This window comes from Desmodus rotundus, chromosome 2, assembly GCF_022682495.2.
Source record: "Desmodus rotundus isolate HL8 chromosome 2, HLdesRot8A.1, whole genome shotgun sequence".
Classification (NCBI taxonomy): Eukaryota; Metazoa; Chordata; class Mammalia; order Chiroptera; family Phyllostomidae; genus Desmodus; species Desmodus rotundus.
The window spans coordinates 74,075,335-74,100,622 of NC_071388.1; the positions used below are offsets into that span (position 1 = coordinate 74,075,335).

Here is a 25,288-nt window from a genome sequence, read left to right on the forward strand (position 1 = left end):
AGATTTCCACCATCTTACGTCTTATGTAGCCAGCAATTTCATTTGCTCAAATCTGTTCACCCAGCACTTTTTAAAAAATATTTTACTTCTTTTATTGTTGTTCAAGACAGTTGTTTCTATTTTTCCCCACCACTCCCCCCACCCCACCCATCCCTACTCCCACCGTTAAGCTTTTTCTTGTTTCTTGATATAAGCCTGTATTGTTATGAATTTACCTCTTAGGGTTGCTTTCCCTGTGGCCCACAGATTTTAGGTTGCTCTTATGTTGGGTGCACAAATGTTTACAAGGGTTTTAACCCCTTGTTGGATTGTTCCCTTTATCATTATGTAGTTTCCCTCCTTGTCTCTTAGTATGGCCAAAGTTCTAAAGTCTATTTTGTCCTATATAAGTATTGCTACCCCGACATTTTTCATTTCCATTTGCATGAAATATCTTTTTCTGTCCGTTTACTTTTAGTCTGTATCTTTCAATCTGAGGTTGGTCTCTTGTAGACAGCCTATGTATGAGCTGTGTTTTCTTATCTGTTCAGCTACCTTGTCTTTTGATTGGAGCATTTAAGCATTTACATTTAAAGTGATTATTGATAGGTATGTATTTATTGCCATTTTATTTTCAACTATTGTCGTTTTTTTTTTTCTTAAAGCAAATCCTTTAACATTTGTTTATATACTGGTTTGGTGGTAACAAACTCCTTTAGCTTTTTCTTGTCTGGGAAGCATTTTTTTTTTTTCCTCCTTCAATTTTAAATGATAGCCTTGTTGGGTAAAGTAGCTTTGCTTATAGGTTCTTCCTTTTTATTACCTTGAATACTTCATGCCAATCCTTTTGGCCTGAAATATTTCTGTTGAGAAATCAGATGACAGTCTAGGACTAACTGCTTTTTTTCTTTCAGCTTTGAATATTTTCTTCTTGTATTTGGGCCTTACCATTTTTAATTATAATGTGTCTTGGTGTGGGCCTCTTTGGGTCCATCTTGTTTGGGATTCTTGGACTGTCTTTTACCTTCACCAGGTTAGGGAAGTTTTCAGTCATTTGTTCAAATGGGTTCTTGATCCTTTTCTCACTCTCTCCTACTTCTGTATCTCCATGATGAAGCGTTGTTATGTTTCATGTTGTCCCAAAGGTTTCTTCAACTCTCCCTCATTTTTTTTTTTTTTGTTGCTCTGCTTGGGTATTTTTTTCTACCTTTTCTTTCAAATTACTGCTTCATCATAGATATGGAGGGTTATCATTTGGAGGGTTATCAGTTGGGAGGTGATAGGGGAAGAATGAGAGAAAAGGTGCAGGGATTAAATAAAAATTGGTAGGTACAAAATAGGGGGATGTTAAGAATAGTAGAGGAAATGGAGAAGCCAAAGAACTTATATACATGACCCGTGAACATGAACTAAGCGGGAAATTGCTGGAGAGAGTGGGGGTACCTGATGGAGGTGGGCAAAGGGAGAAAATGGGAAAACTGTAATAGTATAATCAATAAAATATATTTTTTTAAAAGTTTTATTGCTTCAGTTTTTTAGTACAACCTGAAAGAATGTGCTTTTTAACTCCAAGGAACAGAAGTACGAGGCCTACCATGGGCTGACCTGAGTTGTCATTTCTTAATTCAGACATTCCACTGCCTTTTACTTTACATGCGCAGAATAGTTCATTGATATATTTGTTGCTAAATGAATGAATTAGAAATGTCTCACTCTTGTCCCTAATATAGTGACCCTTTATTCTCCCAAACTCATATCATTGATAGCAACATCAAGAAATTTTAGATAAAATTACTTCCAATATCCCAGTCTTTTGTGCTGACCATAGAGATTAAAGGCCTCAGGGATTTCCAAAAGAAGTAAGTCGATTATTAAACAAATTTACAAAAAAAGTCCTCTCTTCAGCAATAATACCAGTTCCAAAATGAAAAGTTAATTGAAAACACTTTATAAGACTCACAGGGACTAAGACTGAAATTAAAACTTCAGACAGGAAAACTGAGGTTAATAACTATGTTCTCACAAATTAACCATTATTCTTACTAATTCCAAAACCTATCTCTGAAAATGGTAAGGTCTAGGGAACACTGTAATGACGCTGTCACTTGGACGTTTTCATGACACAAAGCTCAAATAACACCAAATATGCTACTTGGCCTTCATGAAACCACTGTTCTCTTTAAAGTAGGAATCTGTATTTCTTGGCAAAGATCAAGCTCAAAAATCATATGAAAGATTCTTAGCCTCAGGTTTGAACACCTTCTCTGTCTAAGCCATATGTAAGTCCATCTCAAAGGTAGATGAAATTTATAAGTAAGTATCTGGGTCCTCTATGAAGAGTATTGCATGTTGGAAAGTTCTATTTCTGGAACTGGTCCAGAAATAGATCCCTACCATTCAGTGCATTTGGGCATAATTAAATGAGAATCAGAGAGTTCTACCCTCCCCCCAAATAATTCATTTCCCCCTTTTTTTATTCTTTATTTTTTGTCTTCATATGCTTTCAGTTTTCCTACTTCCTCACTTTTCTACACTAATGTAATTATCAGTAGTTGCTTGCTGAAATTCATCACCCACAGTGTATGGTGGTAATTGGGAGAGAAAGTACATCCAATAAGATGGTCTAGTACAATTTCTGGCAAACACTCGATACCTGTGACTTTGGCTTTTCTTCCTTTCTTAGGTCCAGTCTACAATGCAGCCGTAACTACTCATCAAATATCTGAGCTTTATTGTCTTTGAACTACAGAACTACTGTGCTACATGAAGAGTTACATATATATTATGTAATTTTGTTTTTTTTAGCAATTTCCTAAATAATTTTTTAGAGAGAGGGAGAGAGAGACATTGATCTGTTGCTCCACTTATTTATGCATTCAGTGGTTGATTCTCCTATGTGCCCTGACTGGGGATGGAACCTGCAACCTTGGTGTCGGGGGACAACACTTTAACGAACTGAGCTACCTGGCCAGGGCAGTAATTTTATGTTCTGTTCAAAGAGTTGATAAAATACTGGTATTATTCATATAAATTTTTAAAAAATACACCAATTTTTTATGTTTTATGTGATATAAAATATCTATAGTGGGAAAAATTTATTTTTTAAACTGTCAATGAAACACCAGATACATTCCTAATGTGAATAGTAGGTTAGAAGTGATAAAAGACTGCTTACTTCAAAAACACAATATTAACTATGTCCCTCTGTTGTTATTCTTTCATTAAAATCTATTTTAATTTTCATAGTTCCTCTTGTCCTTCAATAATCAGTTACCTTCTGGCAACTTACTCTGGTGATTAAAGTCAGAATCAAGGAAAACTAGGAGCTTCCACATTACTCAGTCTCTCATTCATTCTCTCCATCATTAGGTTCTGCTTTTTCTAATCTGTAGTTTATGTGACCAAACAAGGGCACATTTAAGGAATGTACCCATCTCAGTTTTCACACCCATCCCAACAGTCTAATCTCTCATCCTCAGATAATCCAATTAGTAACCAGCAGGATTCATGTGATGTTGTCTTGAAAAGTTTCCCGCTTGTTTTCTAATGCAGTAAAACTACTGGGTTCAAAAATGAAGCCAGTGAAAGAGAGATGAGGCCAAAGCTAGTACCCCTGAGGAATTGTTTTGGAGTAAAACTTTAAAGCCTTCCACTCAATTAAAATTAATAAGCCACTCTTCCTTCTGCCTTCACTAGGAAAAAACAAAAACAAATAAAATAATATCTGCTATGATCCACAGTACTTAGTCACATGAACATTTGTTTAGGTTTATTTCCTTGCCTTCCAAGAAAAATACATATTTAAACACTAGTTCCTGATGGTACAATTAAAATTTACTTTTACAAACATAAAAATGAAGAAATGCCATTTGTAGTAAAAAAAAAACTCAAAATTTTTTATGTTTTTCATTATTTAATTTCTAGACAGCAATAGAGGTAAGAATTTTTTAAGTGTGACTTATATTGCAGGAGAATCTTGTTTTCTTGAAAAAGGACCTTTTAAAAATTCCAAGAAGGTCAAAGTACTATAAAATAATCAAGGTCTGCCCATCCATAAGTAAAACCCTTTAACTGTTATTGAAACATAAGTATAATTACACCCAGGGAAAAAATGTTATCAGTACAGAAAAGATGACTTAGGGACTCTTTTTGTTTTCCAAAGCTGATGGACACGAGTGAGCTCTGATATCATTGTGTTTAAAAACGGCTTCGTCCAGATCCAGCCACACGCCGTTGATGCTCACTTCCATACAGCCATTGTAAAAGGCATCCACTGGTGTCACACTGAGTGGAACAACTGAAAAAAAGAATATTAAAATATTAGCCCAAGACTTTTAGCATCTTATTTGCTTAGTTACAGGAATTATTCAGACTTCTCATTTCTAACCAAAACTGAATAATGTAATTCGCTTCAGTAAATTTACATTCAAATACTCCTACGTGTGTAAGGTACTGTGTGTGGCACTGAATTCAGCACACGAGTTGCTCTGATTTCATAAACACAGTCAGTTCCACCCAAACCTAAGACAAACACACTTTAAAAAGAGAGAAATGAGCACATTCTTACTTATAATATTCTACTTCATTATTGTCTCTTTAAATTTGAGCAATAGTTTAAGCATTGTTAAATCACTTTTCAACTCTAAATTATAGCTACTTAGAAATCTTTTTTAAATGCCAAGATAAATATATTTTTTATTATTACTGGAATAAAAGCAAATTTCTGTCTTTTCCAAAGAAATAGTTTCTTGCTGAGCCTACAGGGAATTCACTTTTATGTAATATTTGGTTCTAAAAAATAACAATTTTCATGATGCTTCAGTGAATAATTTATGGCCCTTGGGCCTTTCTACACTTTCTCTTCATCAAACGTAATACTTAGGCAACACCCTTGGGTTCCTAAGAACTATGGTTCATCTTAAAAACATCCATCCATCTGTGTGTGTGTGCACGTGTGTGTGTGCTTGGCATCTCTTCATGAATCTTAATTCCCAGTGAATATTCTCAGTCCTTCTTCTCCTTCTTCAGTACCTTATGCAAAAATATATAGTGTGTTCTTTAAATTTTCCACCTCTAAACTGACAATACAGTGAATAAAGCCCAGACTTTTCTGTGGGCCTATAGCATTTATTAAGAAACCTTTTCAAGTCTGGCTGAGCACTATAGATTATGCCATTATTTGATTTTTAATTTATAACATGCAATTTAACATGCCTATTTTGCATATCAATTATAATTTACCCATCCCACAGTTATACTCTTAATATCTCAATTTCCAATTCCCCTTCATCTTTCCTCACTCTTTGCCTAAGCCCATCTTGCCTGAAGTCAGTCTTCTGTGCTGTTGCCAAAGTCCTGGAACCACTGAAATTTTCATATTTTTACTTCTTTTGAACACTTTGGTTGTTTGTTTAATTTCCTAAAATTGCAGGCAAATAATTTGTGAATAAGATAGTAGGTGGATTTCAATGTAGAATTTATTCATTTGAACTATAATCATAATTCCTAATACTTAACCATGTTAACTTAATGAACTTCCTAATAATCAACCAACCTGCTTAACTTTCTCTCTCTCTCTCAACTGGTAGAGCCTCTTTACTCCTATTCCCCCAAGACCCAGATAAAAATTCCTTTTATGGGAAGCAAAGACCCAGATCAGTTCCAGTAATATAATGGTTACTACACGTCCAGACATCAAACTCAGAATTCTCCCCGTAAGAATAACCTGAAAATGTTTTTGGAAATTCTTCTAACAAACTTTCTGCTTCAATTTTTTTGCCATTTAAAGTAAAATATTTATGCCAGTTTTGTATTTTCCAATATTACGTTAAAGTTGACCTGCTTTTCCTCCAGTTCTCTCCGTCTTGGTTTGAAATCTCCACCCATGCTACTGCTCATGCCAGATACTTAGGAGATCCCACATCTGCCTTTCAATCACTAAATCCCATTAATTTTGTTTTTCATATACATCTGCGATCAATTCACTGTATACCATCTCAACTATCATCACCCTAGTTCAGCAGCTTCCTCATCTGTGTCATGGGGACAATAGCAGTACCTACCTCCCAGGACTATTTTGAAAAGTCAGTGAGTGGATGCATTTGAAGCACCCTCCTTCCCAGACTGTTTATTATGCACCAGGTGATGGCAGTATGGTTGTTGCTGCTGTTATTAATACTGATTCTTCATCTGGACTACTTCAGAGGTCCCCAAGTCATCTTGTCACTTTTGCCTCCCAGCTGTCCATCTCCATCCATTACACAGCGCGATTTTTTTTAACTCCTATATTGATGATATACAACTTCCTTGTCTAAAACTTTTTAGTGATTTCCCTAGCTGATAAAATAAGACTTGGGACACTGCAGCAGGCCTAAACACCTCCTAAACCACCCGCCACCCCCACCCAGCACTGCCATTCCTTCCCCTCCCCCCCACTCAACATGCTTTCACCATGCTGATCTATATATTCTCCAAGCGTGTCAACCCCTCCCCATTTTCCCCACACAGACCTTTTTACTTGTGTATTAGTGCCAAGCCCCACCCCTACCGCCTGATTAAATTCAATTAATCCTTCAAATATCTTAATCTTTTCTTCAGGGAGTTTGTTTCTGGCCCTCAAAACCAGAACACTGCCCCGTTTCAGGCTCTAGAAGCAACCCGTATTTTTCCTTCACAGAAACTACAGCAACTTTAATTTTTTTTAAAATTTCCTAATTATGTGTTTAATGTCTGCCTCTGCCACTAGACTGTGAAAACCGTAACAGCGGGGATCGTATCTATTTGTTTATCACTGCATTCCTAGTTCCTGGGGCATGGATTCCTACAAAACACTGGGTGGGTGATGGATGCACTGAAGAACAAATATTGCATTCACAAGACTACTGTAAGGGCGAAATGGAATAATAAATTCTTTCTGGTGAGTACAGTCAAACGCAGCAAAATTTGGTTAGTTTCAGTTAATCATTAAAAAAAATTAAAAAGTACCAATAAAATGCCAACACGAACACTCAGGAAAAGAATAATGGATACTGGAATTTTGTTTTCCCCTCTGATGCCCTTTGACTAAAATTACATTCTTAAAATACTTTCAATTTGATTAAAAGTACACTTTGTAAAACTGATGGAAATGTAAGCAGATACCTGGAAGGCCACCCAGGTAAGTGGCTACTGTTCCTTTCACTGCTTTGTCCAAGATGTCAAATTGTCTTTGAAGATCTTCAGAGGAGATGACATCATTTTTAAGTGGGGTTGACAGCTCCAGATTTTTTCTGTTGATCCTGAATTCCAGATGGGATTGTTGACTGGAGCACAGACTTACGGCCTCTATCCGAGATACTACCACATTTCCAACAGACACCAGGATATCCTGAGGAACAGGCAGGCTCAGGATAAGCAAGTACTGATGGTAATGCCACTTAAGAGTGACTTAGAGTTTTTGAAATTCCAAAACTGAATTTCAATGAGAAAAAAAACTGTATGACAAGTTTAAATGGAAAAAAATTACTAATTATTATAAAACCCATAATTTTAGAATGTACGTTAGTGTTACAAACATAAGGTTCAGCTAAGATGTAAATGCATGGTGGCTTCTGAAAATTCAGTAAACCAGAGTTGTGACACCAACAAGGGGAGCCTCAGGTAGGGCCTTAAGCAATACTTTCCTGTCCGTGAGTCTCCCTAACTTCAAAACCTACATATGAAAAAGAAAGGAGATGAATCACTATTTGTTGTGAAGAAAAGACTTGAAAACTTTAAAGCGCTTTAGTAAGTAAGCATATGCCAGCAAGACTGAGAGGATTTTCGTGCCACCCACGAAGTCCATGAAGAAACTCAGAGATAGAAAAACCGGGGATCGCCAGCAGGAAGTTACAGATGATTTATCAGAAGATTCTCAAAAGATAAAATGTATTCATTTTGCTCAACTTTTCAAATACTGATACACAAAATTACTTAACTTGTGGAGAGTGATCTATGCACACAGTTTACATAATCCAGAAAGGAAATGTAAAACATGAGAGAAAATAAAACCAAAACTAGGGAGATGAGTGCTGTCGTGCTTCCCAGACGGTGGAAAGGCAGTCTGAAGTGTTTACTTAGGAATCCAAGACACCTTCGTTAAGGGAAGCCTCTACATCGCAAATGCTGGTTATTCCAGAAAGTCTGCTCCTGTGTTATACATTTTGTATCTATGAACTCATTCAGACTTGAAGATGGTTGCATGAGGAAACGCTCCCAAATGATCAGTAGTGTGTGGAATAATGTTATGAAGCAATGTACGCAGAGCTTGAGAGAGCAATCTGACATGCACAAGCGGGACCGTGCAGACAAACACAAAAAGATAAATATCAAAGACACGGCCAGCAGGAGTTAAGAACCTTCACTGAATGACTGTAGAGTTAAAGACAGAAATTCCATTTTGTTTTTAAAAACAAAACAAATAAGCAAATAAAAAGCTAAAATCCCAATGTAGTCAGCTCCTGTGGTGGTAGATTGGAGATAATAAGGCAGAGGATCTTTTTAGGTTGCTTATGGTTGTTAACAACCACAAACTCCTCCAAATCATCTTTTAGGTTGCAGACAGCACCCTTTTTATTACTGCAGGCATTATTCAATTATATGTCTCTCTCTAAAAGCTACCGAGAGCATCCAAGCCCATGATGGCACAAATGCAAGCTTCCGGCTGGAACCTGCTGGAATCCACTGTCAATGACACATGGACTGAGCTATTATCCTCTAACAGAAAGATGAATAATACAGATCTGAGACTCTCATGTTTTCTTTGAAGCAAGAGTTCTCCCTGCTCTTCCTCCTAATTTCAAATCAGAGTTGCCAGCAAGAAGCCAGGTGGACTGGTTTTAGTTTTCTCTAGGCTTTTCCAATTGACTCATGGGAGAAAAGATTAAGTGTGCCAGAAAGCACAAGATATTATAATTTGGCACTGTATATCTGAGAGCAGATTGTAGCCCGAGTCCCTCCTATTGTGTTAGCAGAAACTAATTCCCATGACACCCCAAGGATTCTGAATAAGGGGTGGATCCCTGTGCACTCTGAGACGGCACCAAGCAGCCTGCGTGTGAGTCTGCCTAATCTTAACTACAGATGCAATAAGCTTTTCAATTTCTCACCCTCACTTCTTGGTTCAGACCTGGGAATAAGCCAGTAAAAAAGTAACAGTAATGCACATAGTGAGTCCTTAATGATGTGCTGGAGAATGTATCAAATACTTTACATCAGTTATCTCATCTAACCTCCATAATGGCACTTTGAGACAGCTACTGCTATAATATCCACTTTTACAGATTAAAAAAAAAAAAACAAGGATTACGAAGGCTTAGAATAAAGTTACCTGAAGTTTTTCAGAGGAGGAGTCCACCAAGGACAAGGCAAAGGGCACCGTGTAACCAGAAACCAAAGCAAACATAACACCGGTACCGGTGGATGGGCGAATAATCAAGGTCACATTTATTTGCCAAGCCTCAGGATTTGAAACATTATCTGTGTGAACAATAAAACAAAATTAGAATCAAAGTACACCAGAAGGAATTATTACAATCTTCTTAGTCCTCAAAGCCATTTTTGTGTAATACTAGAGATTTTAGTTCTCCCTTCTCCATGATCTATATAACCTAGGCAAAACAAAACAAAAGCAAAAAATTAATGCAGGCAAGAAACACATAGATGGAGCCCCATCCTTTGTTCTTCCTGGAGTAGAATACTGGACTATGGTATTTAGTAGTATTATGAATTTTCCCTGTTCGCTCTTCAAACTGCTCTTCCTTCTGCTTTGCATATTCACCAATGCTCAAATCTCAGAGTGGTCACATTTTAAAGTACACGCTTAAAAGGAAGTTCAACAAATTTATAACAATGTTTCTGAGGGAAAGTGTCATTAGGGCTGCCATCACAACCCTGCCCCTTCTCATCCATAAAGGGGTCAGGGTAGAGCTACAGAAAGGACAGATACGATTTATATGCACAGGGGAGTTGAGTAGTTTGCTATGATAGTAGAGAAACACTCTTAAGGAATACATAAGGCAACGGCTGACTTTGACATTTGAATAGAAACTCTTCTCTGTGACTCTCTTGCCATAACACCTAACACCCTGTTTCTTAGTTACTAGCTTAACTGTCTACCACACTAGAATGCAAGCTCCCTCCAGGTCTCTACCACCGCTTCGTTTTCACAGAAGTCACTCAACAAATAGGTGGTGAATTAATACGTTTCCAAAATAGTTTGATTCCTAAATGTTAGTTAGCAATCTGAATGAAGCCTTCCTCATTGAATATAAAGTAATATATAACAGTATCTTAGGGGCTCTGAGAGGGTGAATGTGAATGGAGAAAATAATTTTCTTTTGACAAGATGTTCTTCCTTTTAGCCACATCTAATGCTGTTACATGTTTTTTCATTATAAACGTCTAATTCCTACCCACAAGAAAATATGTATATTACGTATAGTCATTTTCAAGTAAATTTAGTATAAGGTATTAATAAAGTCAAACTTAAATGAATGTGCAAATGCACAGAAATTATAATGTAACATAAAATAGTAATTTAGAAGTATGTCTCTTTCAAGTTATTTATAAAAAACTAATTACTTATTATTTTTCAAATACAATGTAACTCTTATTTTCATTTTTCCTGAGAGTTATTCTCCTTTCAACAAATTGTTGTGGGTCAATTATTTTCCTATATTCAGTCATTAACCCAATTTAAACACTTTTTAAAAAATCCTTCATTTACAGAATGAAGTAAAAGTAAAGACATTGTATTAATTTGTGTTAGAAAAACAGAAAGTACTGGTATAAAGCTCTTCCTTAAAACTATACTAAGCCTTTTTTCAGGCTGCAAACACAGTTAATGTATAATTTTTTCTTACAGCAGAGATATCAGACTAAGTTTACAACACAAACTCTTAGTAGCTCAAATATTAAACTCCTAAAACAGAAAAAGACAAATAATTCAATAAAATAATTAACATATACCATATGAAGAGATACTCAATTTCAGTAGAAACTGGGATAACACTATTTAAAACTGTATATAATATTTAATTTTTCAAATCTCCAGTTGAGAAGAAGTCTCAAGCATAAGCCTATTTATCCTGTTGGTAGAAGTATAAATTGATAAAACAACTTTGAAAGAGATTCTGATCAAACCGTAAGAATTATACATTTGCATAACCTCTGAGAGATGAAACCTGAGAATCTCTCCCACAGAATTAATTACAGAGGGGACAAGGATGTATATTGAAGGATATTCAGGGAAGTGTTATTTGAAAAGATGAAAAACCTGAATCGTGCTGGGAAGTCCACTTAGTCTGTGGAAAACTGGGAAGAGCGCTGCTCCCACCCTTACAACATCAAGAGCCCAATTATCTGCATCATCACAACTTTTCTCAGACTATCGAAGAGCTAGGATTGCAGAGTAACTAACTAGAGACATCTAAAGAAAGGTGCTTCCAAGGAGGGACTGGGTGACAGTATTCACTTACCCATAACAGACACTAGATACTATACAATTTGGTAGGAAGAATTTAGGTAAAATTTTAACAACTTGCTAAAGTCCTAGTGGGAGCTGGTGTGATACAGAAGCTCTGGCAACTGCAGACACACGAGAAATGCATACCCATTCCCAGCCTTTCTACACGGACCTTCCTGGCTGCTCCAGAGAAAAACTGGCAGCAGACAAAGAGGAGCCGCAACCTGCAGGAAAGGCACAAAGTCCCACCCACATCCTTCTCCCTCACTTCTTCAAAACAAAAGCCTTAAAGCATGGGGGAAGGGTAGCAAACTTGCATTTTAGGACACATGTGAAGACCCATTGTACCTACAGATTAAGAAAAGGAAACAAGAAAAAACAACAACAACAACAAAATAATCTACCACGAAAAAGGAACAGAAGAACGCCTTGAATCCTAACCAGCAGACATCTCCCCTACTGGTGTAAGGGAGAGACAGGCAATGAAGCGTCCACACCCTGAGACCCAGGAACACAACACTCACCTAAGACTGAGTGTGCACCAGAGCAATAGAGAATGCTCTCCCCATCAGCCCTCAACTCCCAAACCCCTCCAATAGGCTAACAAATGTCAAGGAACAAGTCAGAACACTTTGCTGGGTGAGGCAAGCCCATGGAGAGACACTTTCTTGACACATTTCATAAAGAGAATACCTAAACCTTAGGATGGATCAGCTATTAAGAACAATCCTCTGGCCAACCATCTGCTGCCCTAAGCACAAGGTAATATTAAAAGAATTTGAAGACCACCCACAGAAACAACAAGGCCTAAGCCATTCAACTCTTGACTACATTGATTCTAGCACAAGCAAAGGTGTGCTCATTTCCAGAGCTAAGTATTATTTACTCAGTCTCTACGCTTCTACATGAGATGCCCACCTTCAAAACAGAAATTATGTGATACAGAAGGAGGAAAGGAAAAAACCAACACATAGTCAAGAGACAAAGCCATCGGCCTGATCAGGCTTAGCTGTGACACACCTGTTGGAACTATCGGACAGGGAACTTTTTAAAATCTTGATTACTGCATTGAAGGTTCATGCGGGAAAGCTGGGCAACATGCATGAACAGATAAGAAATATTGTGAAATAGGTGGAAATTTTAAGAAAAGATCATATGGAAATGCTAGAAATGAAGATGAATCCTTGTGATGCATTAATCAGTAGATTCAATACAACTGAGAAACTGTTGAAACTTTGATTGAATTTACCCAAAATTAATCATGCTATGTGCCAATAATCTTTAAATAAAAACATATGCATATTCAATATCCTCCCACCAATATGCCGGGAAAATTTTATAAAATGTATCTAACAATATGAATAGGCCTAACAGTGTGCCTGGCACAAAGTAACCCGTAGTATTTCCTGAAGGAATTAATGCGGTTTGTCAATGAATAAATTTAGTCATTAATGAAAACAGAAAGATAAAATGGAAATCACTCACAGTAATCTATGTTAAATTGAGCAACTCCAGAACCAGGATAGTAGGAGCCCTTTTCCACATTGATAAAACAATGTTTATTTTGTTTTTCTTGAATAACTTTCCCTACTCTTGAAGTTCCTTGGTTCATCAAATTCCAGCCTCGTATACATCCATCTAGACGAGGATTAATCTAACAAAACAAAATACACAACAAGGAGTGCATTTTTAACTTCTAAGTCAGACTGATGATTGTTTAACTGATTATAGATACAGATTTTTGTTTAGAGGGAAAACCTTTTCTTGATGGCACTTTTAAATATTTTAATGTTTTGAATTTTATCTAAAACGTTATTTTCAAAATGTCCTTCAGATGGACAGTCTTTCCCAGTAAAAGTGAGTTTGGGCCATCACAGGTCTCCACTAAGGTCTTAATAACTTTTCAAATCTCAAGCCCTACCTGCCTCTTGTACATCATTCAGGGGTAATTTTTCTGATCTCAGGTTCCATACATGCTTCTAGCTGTGGCCCTGGGCTCTCTGCTGCTTTTTGTTTTTCTTTAATTGCATTTACCACATAGGCTTGTCTTGCCACCAGACTCAAGGAATCTTCAGGAACCAAAGCGTTTCCACCCTTCAGCCTCCTTATGACATCCCGTCAGACTGAAGACAAGTAGTAGCCATTTCATAAAGTTGATTCTTTTTGAATAATTTATTTTACTGTTAAAATGGCTTGATTTTTCAATTTAAAAGGACAGGTATAGTCACTCTGACATGGGTTAACTGATTCAGGTTCTATATCATATCACAGAACTCATTTGAGCTAAGGTGACTGTGGATTGCCATGAGTGAAAGATGGATATAAAATAATAGATATTTAAGTTATATCAGCAGGTGCAATTGGCAGATGAAATATTTAAAACTCTTGAAGGGCAGTGATTAGTCTTCTTCCTGAAGCTATTCTACAGTTAGACAAATATCATATTCAGAAAATCATCCACTGTATCTAACTTCAATTTATGATAGGCTACAGTTATACTCCCGGTAAAGATTTCTTAAAAATACAAAAAAGTTCCAATTTATGTGCCATTCTTATCTCCCAAATTCAAGTCCTAAAATAGACCTAAGAAAGCTCTTTGACTGACTTTACAAAATAATATATTTTTAATTCAAATATATGTATTTATATGTTTAATGGCTAAGTATGGACTATTATGATGTCAGCGGTGAATCAAGCTTAAGTATTTAATTTTTTTACCTCTGGTACTACCACAGGTAATACTGGAGGGTTAAATGGGCTCAAAAATACTACACTCATTTTCTTATTTCCTTAAATAATTTCAAGGGCCACTAATGTTATTCTTCCATGTTCAGTTCAGGTTGTCATAGTTGGTATGTTCAATAAAATAACTTCTTTTCACTTCTGTAATACTTTTACATCTATTGCAGGCAAAAGGACTTCATCCATGATGAATGATACCAGTGTGCATCATTACCGGTTTAATGAGTGTATCCTCCACTTTCCGAGGCAATCCTGCAAAGTATACTTTGGTTTCTACAGATCCATTCGTAGACTCAAAAAGGCTTTTTGGTATATTTATATTCATTGTGGCTTCTTTAGCTATTTTCACACTGATACTCTTTTCTAATTCTTCCACAGAGACCTAAAATTACAAAGGCAGAGATTATCAAACAATTAAACATCATTGCATGTCATTTTAAATACTAAGTTTGAAAAACTCTGTTATTGTTCCAGTAAATAATTTTCCAAAGTAATCATTTTAATGTAATTATTAATTTGTTCCAATCCATTTGAAATGTCAAATGATTATAAAGGCGATAAAAATGTGTTTTAGAGGAATAGTACTTGACTGAAAATTAAATGACTATATTTTAAAGTTTAAAAAATCAATATTATTCTATTAAATTTAAATATCCTATTATATGTCCTTCAAGCCAGTATGCCATAAAATAGATAGCTTTTTAAAAAGTGAGTCACTCTACAAACTCTTAAAAAACTTTTAAGTGCTCTTACTTGGTAATTGTCTGATAGTATACCATACAGAATCAATAATGTCAATAAATTTTTCATGTATATTAAAAGAAATTAGTACATTCAGCATTCTGGTCATTATACACAAATTATATTTTATTTCAAAGTTCAAAAGTAATTAAGGTTATTAGAAAGAATGATGCATGAAATTAAGCTATTTTTTCAAATTTTGAAAGTAGTTTGGGTCTCAAAACAAATATGGGTCATGACAGTAAACAGCAATAAAAAATCCTCCTATAAAGGCAATTCAAAGAACCACTGTTGCAATCTCCTGTAAAACTGTAGCACTCAACGTGCAAAGTCTTCACCTACTAATCACTTAAGGAAAGCCAAACAATAGGCATGTTGAAGCACCACTGGAAGAAGAGAAAAACTATTCTCTAAAGTAAAATAAATTTGGTGACATTTACAGATTTAGGTGGTGCACACTGTGTTATTAATGTAGCCCTAATGACTATTCCATCCTTGAAAGACATCCCTAATAGGCACTAGGACCTAAGGCTGGCTTGGTTCTCCTGCCTCCTTACCATTCCTTCTCATTCTCCTTGCTACAACCTCCTCTTCTCAACGTGTATAAAAACCCCAGAGCTCCACCTCCAGACCTTTTCCCTTTTGCCATGCAAGTATTTCTAGATGGGCACTCTATTGCCCCGGCCTAGGGCTCTTGGAAAATTTAGGGCGGGGTTACTCTTAGTTGTCACAATGAGGAGGAGGTGTGCTGACATTGTAACATGAAGGGTAGTCATGCAAAAATAAATAATAAAATATCCAATATCCTGCAAATCTTCTGAATATCCCTACTGGATATTCATGCTTATAATTATCTGAGTTTGTGTGTATATAAACACAAAATATTCACTGTACTATTTTAGCATTTACTGAATTTGTCAAGAAGATAACAGTCTTGTAAACCAAGAATGGATTGATTTTGTTTTGTTTGGATCTTCACCAAGAGGTTTCCACCCTTTTGAAAAATTACTATTACTGATGACAACCCCATTTATGCCCTTATGGCATTTTAGTTGCCAGTACAACCACCAGCATCAGTCTGCATTTGTAGCTTCCACGTTATTCCATGTATAGGAGCAAGACTGGACAAGTATTATACTTGTACTTGAATATTTGCATATTGAAATATACATTATTTTCTTATAAAGTACTTTGTTTAATTTATATAATAATTAAAGTATTCTATGGTTTTGTATTAGGGATATGTGAAGCTAGCTTACATTATTAATACATTTCATTATAGGACAGTAAAGGAACATTATAAGTATTTGGGCATTGAATGAAAGAGTTTAGAACAACAAGTTGACATACCCAATTTAATGGCCTTTAAACCTTTCTTTATGCTGAATATTCAAAAGTTTATGTCTATATTGAAGGCTTGACCTTAAAAATATATCCAGAATCTGATCACTTATCACCACTCACACCACCAACACTGCAACAAAAGTTGCCTCCTTCACGTTACTGGATTATTGCAATGGTCTCCTCGTCCCATGTCCTGCTCTACACTTACACTCTATTACCTAGTTTTCACAAAGCCATCAAGTCCTGATCAGAATTATCTTTTAAAATGCAAATTAGATTATAGCATGTCTCAAATCATCCCAAATCTTTCTAGTTAGCATTAAAATCTAAGTCCTCACTATGTTCCCCAAAGCCCTACACCATGTTATTCCGGATTATATTTCTGACCTCACTTTCTACCACTCTCTTCCTGTCTCCCTCCACTGCATCTACACGGCCCTCTGTGTTGTTCCTCAAATGCAACAAACACTTCCTCTTGCTGTTCACGTGGCACAGCATCATCTTCCCCTGTATATTTCCCATGACTTGTGCCCTCAAGTGTCTGGTCTGATGGAATCTCATCAGAGAGGGCTTTCCTGATTCCAGATGCATGCTTCCCATCATCACTCTCTATGCCTGACCTTTTCTTTTTCCTCACAGCATCCATCACTATCTGACATATCTATCTGTCCATGGATTTCAGGTTTCATCTCACCAACAGAATGAAAGCTCCAGAAGAGCAGTGACTTTATTTTATTTACTATTGTATCCTCATCACCTAGAAGAAGGAATAGCACATAAAGTGCTCAATAACCATTTTGCTGAATGTATGAAATTATGATAGAAATTATATATTTCCCACCAATATTAGGATTAAACCTAAATAGGAGATATAATAATCACTTATAAAGAATCAATATTCCATGTGTCCTTTATAGTAGTTCCTGTAATCCCCTCTCCTCACTGTCCCCTCCCCACTCCCCTCGGGCTATTGTTAGATTGTTCTTAACTTCAATGTCTCTGGTTATATTTTGTTTGCTTTTTTCTTCTGTTGATTATGTTCCAGTTAAAGGTGAGATCATATGGTATTTGTCCCTCACCGCAAGGGGGAGGGTAGAGGTGGGGGAGGAAGGTGGGTTCAGCTGGGGTGGGGTGGAGGGATGGGAAGAAAAGGCATACAACTGTAATTGAATAACAACAAAAATTTTTAAAAATTTTTTTAAATTTAAAAAAAGAATCAATATTCCTATAGACTACAGCCATGCTAACTGCTTAATAATTACACATTCTATTCAATTTATCTGAATTATAAAACAATCAAAAGTTATATATTTTAATTTATTTTTAAAGTATTTTATTTAAAATTTTAAAATAATTTAAAATTTTAAAATAATTTAAAATTAGTAAAACAATTGCTATATAGTAAATAGTCCACCTGATAGAGCAATTAACTTAACAAATTTGCTGATTAAAATGTTACTTAGATTTCCGGTCAAGATGGAGGCAGAGGTAAACACTTCCCCTCCTTGCACAATTAGAGCACAAATTACAACTAGACTACAAAACAAATAACACCCAGGTTCATCAGAAAATTGAGCTGTATGGAAGCCCGAAAAACAAGGATTTAAAGAAGCGACATTCATCCAGACGGGTAGGAGGGGCAGAGATGCAAAGAGGTGTGGAGAGGTGGAGATGCACAGAGGTGAGGAGACTCAAGTGACTGGAGAGGTGGCAGAATGGGTGGTCCCACATTCATGTATAGTAGGTAAAAATCAGGAGAGATATCTTAGGAGTGAGGGATCTCAGCCCCACCCAAGACCACCCAACTCAGGGTTCCAGCACCAGGAAGATAACTCCCCATAACTTCTGGCTATAAAAACCAGTGGACGTTGGGGCAGTGGAAGAAACTGCAGGATTCTCAGGAGACTCCTCTTGAAAGGTCCCCAAAGGACTCGGGACTTATGCAGACTCATTCCCTCTAGGATTCAGCACCAGGGCAACAGCTGGAAGGGCACAAGTGGCATATGGGGAGAAAGTGAAGAGACTGGCAACAGAGCAAATGCTAGGAGACAACTTCTTCCCCAGCAAATCTCAAGAGGCCAGGCAGTGGCACTGTCCCCTCCTTGGGCCCTCCCCTACACAGAGCCACAAAGCAGTGAAATGAGTTGTCCCGCCTGGGCAATTACCTAAGCCTCCACCCCACACAATTTACAGGTGCTTTTTCTACAACAGGCCATGCTACTAACACAGGGAATCAAGCAGCTCTGCCTAATACACAGAAACAAACACAGGGAGGCTTCCAAATTGAGGAGACAAATAAATATGACCCAAATGAAAGAAAAGAACAAAACTCCAGAAAGAGAACTAAACAAAATGGGAAAAAAGCAACCTATCAGATGCGGAGTTCAAAACACTGGTTATCAGGATGCTCAAAGAACATGTTGAGTATTGCAACAGCATAAAAAAGGCCGAGGCAGAAATGAAGGTTGCTTTAAGTGAAATAAAGAAAAATCTACAGGGAACCAAAAGTGGAGGAGATGAAGCTGAGAGTCAAATCAACAATTTGGAACATAAGGAAGACAAAAAGCATTTAATAAGAACAGAAAGAAGAAAAGAGAATTAAAAAAAAATAAGGATAGAATAAGAAGCCTCTCAGACATCTCCAACTTACCAATATCTTAATCATAAAGGTACCAGAAGAAGAGGAAGAGCACGAAATTGAAAACTTACTTGAAAAAATAATGAAAGAAAACTTCCCTAATTTGGTGAAGGAAATAGACATACAAGTCCAGGAAGCACAGAGAATCCCAAACAAGTTGGACCAAAGGGACGATTCCAAGACACATCATAATTAAAATGCCAAAAGTTAAAGATAAAGAGAGAATCTTAAAAGCAGCCACAGCAAAGCAGACAGTCACCTACAAAGGGGTTCCCATAAGACTGTTAGCTGTCTTTAAAAGAAACTTTTAAGGTTAGAAGGGACTGGCAAGAAGTATTCCAAGTGATGAAAAGCAAGGACGTACAACCAAGAAAAGCTACTCTTTCCAGAAAAGCTACCATTTAGAATGCAAGGTCAGATAAAGTGCTTCCCAGACAAGGCAAAGCTAGAGGACTTCATCATCACCAAGCTGTCATTACATGAAATGTTAAAGGGAATTATATAAGAAAAAGAGGATCAAACCTGTGAATATTAAAATGGCAACAAATTCACAACTATCAACAACTGAATCTAAAAAACAAACTAAGCAAACAAGCAGAATAGGACAGAACTATAGATATGGAGAACATTTAGAGGATTATCAGCTGGGAGGGTGAAGGGGGAGAGAGAGGGAAATGGTGGAGGGATTAAGAAGTACAAATTGGTAGGTACAAAATAGTGGGATGTTAAGAACAGTATAGGAAATGGAGAAGCCAAAGAACTTAATACGCATGACCCGTGGACATGAACTAAAGAGGGGGGATTGCTGGAGGGAATGGGGGTACTTGGCAGAGCGGGGCAAAGAGGGAAAAACTGGGACAACTGTAACAGGATAATAAATAAAAAATATTTTTGAAAAAAGAAAACAAAATGCTACTTAAAATATTTATTTCAAGTAACTCCTATGCTGCATAAACTTGTTTGAAGCACTATATGTACTAATAAACCTTCAAAATTATAAGGTGATAAGATATCATGTGGTAATTTTTTAAAACAAAAGATATGAAGTAGGAAAAGAAATACTACTTATGTGGGGAGGAATTCATATTCTTAAAATATTCATTTAAGAATTTAAGAAAAACCACCAGCTCCATATTTATTACCAGAGTAATGTTTTTCTGTGACTTGTTTATTTTTCCTAAATTTTATTTTTATATAAAATGCATTCAGTATAAAAAGGGAGATTTTAACTAATTTTTTTAATGCTCAGCCCAGGACATTTTTTCTTCATTGGTTTTAGAGAGAGAGAAAGGGAGAGAGAGAAATGTCAATCGGTTGCCTCCCGCAAGCTCCTGGTCAGGGGATCATACACACCAGACCGGGGATCAGGGATTGAACCTGCAATCTAGGTATGTCCCCTGACCAGGAATTAAACCCCCAACCTCTCAGTTACGTGATGATGCTCCAACCAACTGAGTCACACTGGTCAGATCTTAACTAAAATGTTTTAGTTGAAATGTTGCTATACAGTAAATAGTTTCTTTCAAACAAGGATCATAAACATAGGAGACAAAAATGTATGGAGCTGAACTGCTGCCTTCCATCCAACCCTAAATCCTGCCTTTAACAGTATGGTTCAGGGACAATTCTTCAATGAACATGATCTGCAACTCATGACGTTAATCTCACAGCTAAACATGTGCCTTCTGCGTGATACATAATAAAACCTAATTAGGCATTTATCAGAATTCTACTTCAATCAACTTTTTTCTGTTTGTATAAACTCACTGGGGAAAAAAATGCTCTCTTTTGCTGAAAAAGTGATCTTAGTGATTTTAGATACATTATTTTGGGACATTAGGCAATCCGTTATCTAAGAAAATCTCCATTTTAATCCAGTTTATTAAAATGATGTTATTGATAATTAAAATAAAGTCCTATTATTAGGGATTATCTAAAATGCTAGTTTCTAGGCATTAATTGCTACTGGCAACTGTAAACTGCACAAACTCATTACCTATATGCTAATATTTAAAAGCGAATTAACTTCGATTTTGTTTCTATGTGTAATTCTCTTTCGTTGAAAAAAAATTGGTGGCTATCCAGTATAGCTGTCCTTGATCAGGGGTATCTTTGCATAAACTATTATGCCAGCTAATAATCCATGACCTATAGGAGAGACACCCTTGTTCACCCAGTGATAGCCACTAAAAAGGGTAAGAAGTTAGCTCTGGCCAGTGTGGTTTGGTTAGCTGAAGCATCGAACCATAGCTGAAAGGTTGTGGGTTCAATTCCCAGTCAGGGCACATGTCTGGGTTGTGGGTTGGATACTCAGTCCCAGCACCTAAGATCACCAGTCCTGGTGTGTTCAGGAGAAGCAACCAATCAATGCTTCCCTTTCGCTTCACTGTTTCTATCTCTTGCTTCTCCTTTCCCTTCCCCTCTGTCTAGGGACAAAGAAAATTGTTCTCAAGTGATGATTTAAAAAAGCGTAAGAAGTTAAAGATAGACTAAGTCAAGCAAATAACTGAAAACAACTTCAGACAGGAGAAATTCTGAATATATTAAGTGAGGTTATCCTTCTTCAAGCCATTTCATAGATTTGTAGCACACAGAATACATTTCATATAACATCAGATTAAATCCAACCCCATTTAGGTTCAGTATCACTATAAAAATTAAGTTATTAATGATTTATACAAACTATGTCAAGTGGAAAGATTCTTTATAAAATCTGCACAACGTACCATATTCCACACACCATTATTAATAACTTGGCCTCCAGTTGTGATCTGGGTTGTATGTTCATTCTTAAACTGAATTTCGAGCTTTCCATCACGAACTGCGATCAGGAACCAAGCTGAGTGGTCAATAGATTCTGCATAGAGTATAACCCCTTCTGAATCATATGTCCGGAAATCAAATGTGGCTGAAAATCTAAACAGTGGACAAAGAGAGAGTCTTAATAGTGTGAATATGGAAGCCTCAATGTATTATTCCTTTTTTCTTGTACTGGCAAAAAGCAGTATGTTGAAAGAGTCAACTATTTCTGTCCCTGGGGTTAACAAAAGACAAGGGCAGAATTAGACTGTTGCTGTATTATCTCTGGTTCCATGTGTGTTGAAATTATTACAATTTTTTGCTTATTCTTGGAGTCTTTCATCCCAGTGAACAGATACTTTGGTAATTTTTCATCATTTTTTGGCATTTGTTTTGGAGACACTCTTTCAAATGTTCAAATTAATGCACATGTACCAATTTTAGGCATATTGTATCTCTCCTAGAATCTTTTAAACACTATATAATTTGGTTAAGTTTTTTTTGTTTTTTTTTTTGCTGTATCTGTAAGTGATTAGTAAAAAATATTACAATTTCATTATTGGTTTATCCATCAAAGAGCATATTTTCCCTATGATTTCATATATGTCAGGAAGAAATCACTCACAGAGATACATAAAATAGCATCTGGATGATTGCAAACACAGTTAAGCCTTCATGTATAGCAAAAAATGTAAAGTCAAAAAATGTATCTGTTAACTTGATTTCAAAAAGGTCTTCAAAACTCTAACTGCATAAATCATTCATACTAGAATACATGGAAAGAGGGCTTAAAAGATATAGTCTAATACTAGCAAACCAAATTCAACAATACATTAAAAGGATTATATACCATAATCAAGTGGGATTTATTCCAGGGATGCAAGGATGATCCAATATCCACAAATCCATCAATGTGAATGTACCATATGAACAAAATGAGGAATAAAAATAATACATCATCCCAATATATGCAGAAAAAATATTTGACAAAATTCAACATCCATTTATGATAAAAACTCCCAATAAAGTGGGTACAGAGGGAATGTACCTCAACATAATAAAAGCTGTATGACAGACCAACAGCTAACAACATATTTGTGGAAAAAAATGAAAGCTTTTCCTCTAAGAGCAGGAACAAGCCAGGGAAGCCCACTCTTGCCACTTTTATTCAATTAATTTGGTTTTATTCCAAACTATTGGAAGTCCTAGCCATAGAAATTAGGCTAGAAAAAGAAATAAAAGGCATCCAGACCAGAATGGAAGAAGTAAGAATCATGATTTTCAGATGACATAATGTATGTAGAAAACCCTAAAGACTCCACCAAAAAACTGTTGTAATAAATGAATTCAACACAGTTGCAGGATACAAAATCGATGTACAGAAATCTGTTGTGTTTCTATCCACTAATAACGAACTATCAGAGAGAGAAATTAGGAAATCAATCCCATTTACAATGGCATCAAAAAGAATAATTCCAATTAATTAATTTATCCAAGGAGGTGAAACACCTATGCACTGAAAACTATAAGACACTGGTAAAAAACAGCAAAAACTGAAGACGATACAAACAAATGGGAAAACATTTTGTGCTCATGAATTGTTAGAATTAATAGTTAAAATATTCATACTACCCAAAGCAATCTACAGATTCAGTGCAATCCCTATCAAAATTCCAACGGCCCCGTCCTCCAGCCACCTGCCCTCATTGCCACTAGCACGTCACAGGACCCTCCCCTCAGGCCCCCCCCTCAGGCCCCGGGCTGGGCGCAGCCTCCGCCTCTGTGACTTGTTATTCTCACCTTCCTTCTTTTCTCCTGGTTGCTCCTCCAGTCACACTGGGGCTGGTTTTCTGTCTTCTTTCCTCTCTTTCTCCACCCACCTTTGTCTCTCAGTGTCTCTCTGCACCCATCTCTGTCCAACCTCCCTAGCCCCGTGTGTGTTCTCTCTCTCTTTTTCTGTCTCTGGTTTTTCCCATTTCTCCCCTCCTTCTCTCCCTCCCTTGTCTGTTTTGCTGTCCTTGGCTCCCTCCACTCCCTCCCCCTGGAACTCTCTTGTCTGTCTCCCATCTGGCAGACCACACTCCTCTCCATGTCCATCTGTCCCCCTTCACACCCCCTCTGCCTTCCCGGTCCATAGCCCTCCTTCTCCCCATCCCACAGAGTCTCTCCCCGTTCACCCCCTTTTGCAGGGCACTGTCCAGGCCTTAGACCCCAGGCCTGGGCACCCCCAGGGCCAGCTGGGCAGGGGGCAGCAATCCCTGGTCCCCATGGTCTGTTCCCCCAAATCTCAACCCCATAAAAAAATTCCAATGGCATTTTTTGTGGAACTAGAACAAATAATTCTAAAATTTGTAGGGAACCATAGAAGATCCCAAATAGTTAAAGCTGGAGGTATCACACTTCCTGATTTCAAACCACACTGCAAAGCTATAGTAATCAGAATGGTATCATAATGGTAAAAAAAATTGGCACATCAATGGAACAGAATTGACAGCCCAGAAATAAACCCACACGTATACGGGCAATCAATTCATGCCAAATGAGTCAAGAACATACAATGGAGAAAGAACAGTCTCTTCAATAAATGGTGTTGGGAAAACTGGACAGCCCCTTACAAAAGAATGAAACTACACCACTATCTCATATTATAAACAAAAATTAACTCAAGATGGATTAAAGATTTGACTATAAGACCTGAAACTATAAAATACATAGAAAACAGGATGTGAGCTCCTTGACATATGTCTTTGCAAAGTTTTCATGGATCTGACTCTAAAGGAAAGCAAAACAAAAGCACAAATAAAAAATGGAACTACATCAAACCAAAAGCTTCTACACAGCAAAGGAAACCATCATCAAAACGAAAAGGCAACCTATCAAACTGGAGAAGATATTTGCAAACCATACATCCAACAAAAGATTAATATCACACAACTCAACAATAATAGTTTTAAAATGAGCAGAAAATCTGAATAGACATTTTCCCAAAGAAGGCATACAGATAGCCAACAGGCACATGAAAAGATGCTCAACTTCACTAATAATTAGAATAATGCAAATCGAATCTATAATGAGATATAACCTCAGACTTGTTAGAATACCTATTATCAATAAGACAAGAACGAACGAATGTTGGCTAAGATGTGGAGAAAAGAGAACCCTCATACACTGTTGGTAGTAAAGTAAACTGGTGCACCACTGTGGAAAACAGTATGGAGATTCCTCAAAAAATTAAGAATGGAACTACCATATAATCCAGAACCCCACTGCTGGATGTTTATTCAAAGAACACAAAACATTAATTTGAAAAGATAAATGCACCTCTGCGTTCAATGTAGCATTATTTACAATAGCCAAAATACAAAAAACAACGTAAGTGTGTGACAGATGAATGGATGAAGACGATGTGGTACACACACACACACATGTGCACACACACACTCTCACACACACACAGGACTACTACTCATCCATAAAAGGAATGAAATCTTGCTGTGAGATAAAAAGAACAGAGTGAAATAAATCAGATAGAGAAGGACTAATACTGCATGAATTTAAAACAA

General features: G+C 36.7%; 1 protein-coding gene across 1 annotated transcript in view; it reads right to left on the minus strand.

Annotated features, from left to right (window-relative positions):
* Nucleotides 1-1,480: 1,480 nt before the first annotated feature.
* Nucleotides 1,481-25,288, minus strand: part of PROS1 (protein S) — a 68,331-nt gene continuing 44,523 nt past the window's right edge. The window contains exons 10-15 of the mRNA XM_024558167.4: nucleotides 21,653-21,842; nucleotides 14,418-14,585; nucleotides 12,947-13,115; nucleotides 9,326-9,474; nucleotides 7,120-7,345; nucleotides 1,481-4,276 (exon numbers count right to left, since the gene is read on the minus strand). Of these exons, the coding sequence (XP_024413935.3) occupies nucleotides 4,116-4,276; nucleotides 7,120-7,345; nucleotides 9,326-9,474; nucleotides 12,947-13,115; nucleotides 14,418-14,585; nucleotides 21,653-21,842 (1,063 nt within the window). The 3' untranslated portion in view covers nucleotides 1,481-4,115. The remainder of the gene's footprint in view (nucleotides 4,277-7,119; nucleotides 7,346-9,325; nucleotides 9,475-12,946; nucleotides 13,116-14,417; nucleotides 14,586-21,652; nucleotides 21,843-25,288) is intronic.